General features: G+C 45.4%; 1 protein-coding gene across 1 annotated transcript; it reads left to right on the forward strand.

Annotated features, from left to right (window-relative positions):
* Positions 1-5209: 5209 nt before the first annotated feature.
* Positions 5210-5448, forward strand: LOC311120815 (ETS domain-containing transcription factor ERF-like; the record flags this gene model as incomplete). Its single annotated transcript, XM_084195389.1, has 1 exon — positions 5210-5448. A coding segment is annotated over one exon (239 nt), but the record flags the coding sequence as incomplete, so codon positions are not given.
* Between the last annotated feature and the right edge of the window lie 1909 nt (positions 5449-7357).

The following is a 7357-nucleotide window of genomic DNA, read 5'->3' on the forward strand; positions in this document are numbered from 1 at the left end:
CACACATTAGGTCCCTTCTTGATACCAATTGATCAATGTTTGAATGCCACAGCGTGTCTGAACATTGTTGCTGACCATGTGCGTCCTTTCATGGCTACAGGGGGGTCCATCCCGGTACTAGATGGGTGTACCTAATAAACTGGTCACTGAGTGTGTGGTTGTGTTACTGGATGTATAATGTTGCTAGTACAGGACACCAGACTCCTGTAGGCTTTGTCTCCTGTTTCTCGCTCCTCCTCCCCCTCTCGTAGCACTTCTCGACTTCTCTCTCTCTCTCCCTCCTTCCCCCCTCACGCTCTCTCGTTCTCTGTCTGTGGAACAATAACCCCAGTGTGTGTATGGGTCTATTTTCGTCCCTCCAAGGCCACCACTGCTCCCCCACCTCCATGTCTCTCTCTCTGTCTCTCTCGGTCTCTCTCGGTCTCTCTCTGTCTCTCTCGGTCTCTCTCTGTCTCTCTCGGTCTCTCTCGGTCTCTCTCGGTCTCTCTCGGTCTCTCTCGGTCTCTCTCTCTCTCGGTCTCTCTCTCTCTCTCTGTCTCTCTCTCTCTCTCTCTCTCTCTCTCTCTCTGTCTGTGTCTCTCTCTCGGTCTCTCTCACAGTGCTGAAGGCCACAGTAGTTGAACAATGACAGGGTCGTGTAGCTAAAAGGGTAAAGTGTGTATGGTGTGGTCTGTAATAAGTCCTAAGAATAGTTCTGCAGCTTTGTTCCTGCTCCTGCCTTGACTCAGCTCCTCCTCCTCTGAATAAAAGTCAGGGACTTTTCAGCTAGTCACAACTTTATTCACAGTTCTTATTCATTACTTTCACCTATCTAGATATCTCTGATTAGTTACTTTCCCTCCATAGTTTATCAGGTAGACTTGGTTCGCTCGCTCTTCCTGTTCAATTCAAAGAGCTTTATTGGCATGGGAAACATATGTTTACAGTGCCAAAGCAAGTGAAATAGATAATAAACAAAAGTGAAATACAGTAAACATTACACTCACAAAAGTTCCAAAGGAATAGAGACATTTCAAATGTCATATTATTGCTATATACAGTGTTGTATCGATGTGCAAATAGTTAAAGTACAAAAGGGAAAATAAATAAACATAAATATGGGTTGTATTTACAATGGTGTTTGTTCTTCACTGGTTGCCCTTGTGGCAACAGGTCACAAATGTACTCTCTCTCTCTCTCTCTCTCTCTCTCTCTCTCTCTCTCTCTCTCTCTCTCTCTCTCTCTCTCTCTCTCTCTCTCTCTCTCTCTCTTCTCTCTCTCTCTCTCTCTCTCTCTCTCTCTCTCTCTCTCTCTCTCTCTCTCTCTCTCTCTCTCTCTCTCTCTCTCTCTCTCTCTCTCTCTCTCTCTCTCTCTCTCTCTCTCTCTCTCTCTGAAGGTTAGCTAGTAGAAGTACTGATCAGGCCCACTCTCTCTTATCTCCTCTCCTCTCCCTGTGGTGTTATGACCGTGGTAACATTACAGGGGCTCTGATTTCCTCCCTAACTCACACCCCACCCTTTCCCAGCTCCCTCTTTCTTTCTTACTCCCCCTTTCCCTCTCCTCCTCCACCCTTCTTCCACCCCCCTGTTTATAGCTAGAGGCCGTGTGTCAGTCAGTCACTGTGCCAATGGTGCCTAGGAACCACTGTTCACAAAAGGAGGTGTGTGTGGGGGGGGGGGGGGGGGGTAGGAGATGATATCTGTGTACTCGTGTGTGTCAGCGCTTGGAGTTCACAATCAGATTCAAGGCCTCATGCTTCTAGTCACTCACTCACTCACTCACTCACACACACACTGTGTCCATTCTGTCCCTCACAGAAAATCAGCTTTAGATATGGCCACGTTACACTCATTCTCGCTATCATTCGCTTTTTCCTCTTCCTTTCTCCCCCAATGTCGCTCTCTCTCTCTGGGCTGTTTAGAGGTCATTGTAGTTGGTCCCTCTACATAGTTGAAATAGCTCCAGCGTTAGAAGTCTAGAAAAGGCCTGCCAAAGAGATCACACAGAGGAAGACGGGCATCCGCAGAGAGAGAGAGCGAGAGAGAGAGCGAGAGAGAGAGAGAACAAGGGAGGGGGGTAAGCAATGTGACCTGGATGACAACAGACTACCAGACGAGCTATGACCTCATCCTTCTCTTTATCCCCTCTCTTTCCCCAACCCCCTCTTCAGCCGTAGTCTCTCTCTCTTCCCACTCTTGTTTCCCACTCTCTGTCCTCCTCCCCCTCTCTCTCTCCTTGTCCCAGGACTCACCCTGTCTCCTCTTCCCTCCTCCTCTTTCAGTCCGCCCCCCCGACTCCCTCCATCCCCCAACCCAAACTTGTAGCTACTTACCACACCCTCCTATTCCCCATCTCTCTATCTCTTCACCCCCCCCCCCCTTATATATTCTCACTTACTAACACCCTTCCACACCCCAACCTCTAGTGTCCCAGGGCAGAGATTAGCCCCCCTCCCTCCACACACACAGCCTAGCTGCTGCATTATTGATGCTGTGTGTGTGTGTCTGGCTCCTCTCTTCTCTCTGTGCTGTAATGGCTATCTGGTGTCTCCCCCAGGAGGGAAAGAGAGCGCCAGAGATGGATGGAGGAGAGGAGAGCAGGATGTGCAGGAGGAGTAGAGGTCAGAGAGGTTAAGTTTGGGGGTTGACGTCCCACACTGCTTTTGTCCTGCATGGTATTGATGCATTCTGACACACCTTCACACACACACACACACACACACACAAGTGTCTTTCTCACACAAAGCCCACTGTAGGGTCGCTTAAAACCTCCTCAAACAGACCTGTGGACATGTCATGACTTCAGTGTGAGCGGCTCTGTGTGTGTGTGTGTGTCATGGTCTCTGTTTCTTGTGTCAGTATGAGCGGCCTCTTGTGATAACTGATCCACTGTGACTCAGGACAGGTTTGTCCTCTGGGTGTAACATATATGACACACAGCCTTGGGGTGTGAGGAAAATACACCTGTTGTGGCTCTATTTTACTCTGAATTCCTGTGAAGAAGACATTATGTCTGTCCCGTATCACAACACACTACTGGGCTCTGGTTGCTGAGACATTGTTTCCTACCAATATCACTTCTATTACTACACATTGCTGCTTTCATATCATGTTTAGCTGGCTGTTTGCTGGGGGGGGGGGGGGTTATTTACCCTGTTATTTACACACACATACGGTACTCTGTGTTTCTATATCTGTACGTGTGATGATGATGATGATGATGATGACGTTTGGTTTTGTTGTCTTTGTTCAGAGGTTGGCAGGCAGAGTTTGTCTCTAACTACTTACCAGGGATCCATTTCACCTGTTGACCTGAAACGCGATGCGTGTGTATAGTCTGTTGTTGTGACCTCTGGTGCCTGTGTCAATATCATCCTATCAAAACCGAGTTTCGGCAACAAAATATATAGAAAATAAATCTGTAATTAATTGAGAACTCTTCAAACTGCCCTTATTCAGTTAGTCAATCTGGTTCACCAAGGCAGACCTATTTAAGACCACATAGAACTAGATAAAGCAGATCTGGCATGAATCTATTGAGCGTGGCTCTATGTTGTTTGCCAGATGCGATGTATTGACATAATGAAGAGCGTTAGGTAACAGGGTCTAAATGGTCGCGCTGCCAAACATGGTGCAGATTATAATCTATCTATCAATCTGTCCGTCGTGTAGTAAATCCCTCCAACATCTAGCTAAAATTAGCTATTTTGATGCTTTTCAGTGCTCATCTGTCCTAGTAGTGGCTTTTCTGCTATAGTGATGTCATACACATCCATGTTGTAGCTAGATCTTAAAGGGATAGTTCACCCTGAAATTTAAATTTGTCAGATGTTTTCATACTTCAAATGCAGTCTAAAGTTAAGCTAATTCCGTAACGCCATGTTATCTGTTGTATAGGAGAAAGTTGTAGGCCTCAATCCCTGATGAATGGGATTTGTAGGCATTGACTAGGCCTGATTTTATCACAGAAATATGGACTCCTGTTCTTCTCTGGCAGAGTAATGGTTATGTAGAGAGGATGTTAGTCATATTGAACAGTAGGTGATCAGTGTCTCTCTCTGATTAAACTCTTTAACACCAGTGATGCTAACACCCAGTCTGGCTCAGATTTGTCACATCTTCGTGACCACACGCATGTGAAAAAATAGCCTCTCAAGTGCATTCAACTCGTCATGAATATATACCCTCATTCACTCACATATTGGCGTATTCTCAATCTTGAACACACATTTACATCAAGGTCAGTCGAGCAGACAGACAAACAAACACTCATGAACATGTGCCCACACCCACAGTCTGTTTCCGCCTTTCACACTTTGAGTTTCCGTTGTACATTTGGGGGAGGGATATATGGAGGGACAGAGGGAGGGAGGACTAGGCCGTGTTGTTTCCTCTGTCAGTAGGAAAGAGTGACAGAATCAGGGAAAAGAGGTGGAGTGGAGAGGTTTTCTTCATGAATAGTGTTCCACAGACATAGAAAGAGCACAAATGTTGTGATGGTGTGGGTACGTGTGTGTGTTCACTATCAGAGTAGTATCACGACAGGGAGATCAGTGAGTGTTTCCGGCGCAGGACTGTTGTGGTTGTGTGGACGCCATAGCAGTGACGGTGACAGGAAGGTTGTGGTTTCTGCACCCAGTCTACCATGAGTCAGATACAACACACAGTGGAGTGGAGGAAAGCAGAGAAGAGGCCAGGCCAGGTCAGGCAGGTGTGAGTGACGCCGCGACGTGTCAAGCAGCCACAGTTGATGATGTGCAGCACTGTGTACATGTTAATAACAGTAGAGACCGAACCAGACCGATGTACAGATGGATCCCAAATACATCCCTAAGCTACAGACGGAGAACCAATAGACCGAACACAAATAGGCCTCACTAATCCTCTTTCCTCTTCTACAAAACACCTTATAGAACACACGTTCCACTCTTCACCTGATAGCACCTGACAGGGCTAGCGGCAACTCCTCTCGCCTCGATGGAGTTGGAATCAATATTCATGACCTGCCCTGCAACTAAACAGCATTCCTGTGACTTGGCTATTGGCCCAAACGTTGGGTTTTTATGTGCTGCCTGCTGTTTAGACTTCAGAAATAAGTGAACATTTAGACAGAGCATTTCTGAATGTGCTGTCCTCTATGAAGGCTAATCATCTCAGTCCATCAGTATGGCTGTGCTCCAGGGACCTCCAGGCTAACTCCCTTCTCCCTGGTCTCCCCCTCTCCTCCCCAGGGTTTGCCTTTCCAGACTGGGCCTACAAACCCGAGTCGAGCCCCGGCTCGCGACAGATCCAGCTGTGGCACTTCATCCTGGAGCTGCTGAGGAAGGAGGAGTACCATGACGTCATCGCCTGGCAGGGGGACTATGGAGAGTTTGTCATCAAGGACCCTGACGAGGTGGCCCGGTTATGGGGGGCCCGCAAGTGCAAACCCCAGATGAACTATGACAAGCTGAGCAGGGCACTCCGGTAAGGAAACTCAGTGACACCAAGCGTGTCCAGCCCCATGTGCTGTGCTGTTTACACTCTGATCCTAATGCACATGGCTGTCTTATGGCAGTGATCCAGGCCCCAATTACTCATAAAGCTCTGGCTTAGGCCCCAGATATAGGTTTATTGTTATGTTGTGCACGGTCAACATTTCATCACCTGCCTAAGCTGGCTGTTATGGCTATGACACCAAGTCTAGCCCCTAAAGCACTGTATACTGTAGGCCTATCGTATTGGCACTGACTCTATCTCCCAATACACTGTTTTGGCAGTGACCAGAAAGCACATGGATTCTATTGACACCAACTCAAGCCCCATATACCTGCTATGGCGGTGATAATATTGCCCATGTAATGTTATGGCAGTGAATAAACAAAAAAAGACTGTTCACTCAAACATCCCTAACACAAGCTCCTTATTCTGTTATGGCATTGACCTCCATGGCCCCATATACTGTATTACAGCTACTCTGACCACATGTAGCCTAGCACATGTGAATCACCCATACACTGTACAATAGGGATTGGCATGAGAAATCGAGTACACAAACTGACGTAAAAACCCAATCTTTACCAGAGATTACATTTTTTTCAAATATTGTACAACTATTTGGTCAACATTTTCTTTTGAAGACAACGTTAATTTGCTTTGACTAGTGTTCCATTTGTACATGTGCATTTTCGGGACACAACAAAAAATAAACCAAGCCAAGCATCACACAATTCTGCTCCCTAAATTCCCTTTCCCAGAAATAAATGTCTATAAAAACGTATCTAACTGATGGGATACACAAGCTACATTCCTTGCGAAATGACGACAGTTTCATCACCAATTCTAAACGGACTGGTTGACTGAAGTAGAGAAATATGTGTTCCAACAATGAGCTGCAGTTTTGGAATAATTTAGTCATTTTCCGCTTAGGGTGCTTTGTGGTTGTCACTAGTTACCACAGCCACAAAGTCAAAATTTGGCTATATCGTAAAGATGAATGAAAACAAATAATTCAATCATTAAGTCCAGGCCTACTCACCAAACAGATGTCCTGGCCATAATTCATCCCCCATGCAGCGTTCAATGTAGAATTGTTAATCCATTTAGAAAATGACAAGGAACAGGCAGAATAAACTAAATAGAACGTCTGTATATCGAAAAGAAGACACATTTTGTTTTGTAACCCTGAAAAACTTGAAAAACTTTAACTTGCTAAATTGAGCCCAGTTTCAAATGATCACTCTGAGAACAACTGTTCCACAAGGGAGATGAAAATCACTTCACACTATTCTGTTATATTACATCATGTTTTCTACTGTAAAATAGATGTCTTGACTGTGATAAGGGCTCGGGAAATAAGAGCGTCTTGTCTGCTAAATTAACAAAACAAGGCTATGCCATTGCACAACCATAGGCTTCTACAAGCAAGCACCACACTGCTGAGGCTGCTACCTTTTTGAAGATTGTGTTCCACGATATAATATAACCAGTTGATATTACAGATTCAATAAATTCATCTTAAATGGCACATGTTTTTTATTGACTGAATATATACATATATATATGAGGCAATTTAGCAAATAGGATTCGTTATCTGTAATGGTAATGATAAATGAGGCATTGTTGCTCACTGTTGGCATATACAGTAGATAAATGCGCAAACATTGTTTTCCAGTGGCTGTTCAGCCTATGGCTGTTCTAAAAATAGTACTCGAGCGAGAGAAAAATAATGCGAGAACTCGAACAGTCAAAAAGGTCAAATGTCCATCCCTACTGTATAACTACTACTCTGACCACATGTAGCCTGTCACATGTGACTCTGAAGCCTATCATTTAAGGACACCAACTCAGGTCCAATATAGCCTTCTGTTGTGGCACTGACCCTAACACCCATTAGGGCC

Source organism: Coregonus lavaretus (assembly GCF_964263955.1).
Source record: "Coregonus lavaretus genome assembly, contig: HAP1_SCAFFOLD_7433, whole genome shotgun sequence".
Taxonomy (NCBI): domain Eukaryota; kingdom Metazoa; phylum Chordata; class Actinopteri; order Salmoniformes; family Salmonidae; genus Coregonus; species Coregonus lavaretus.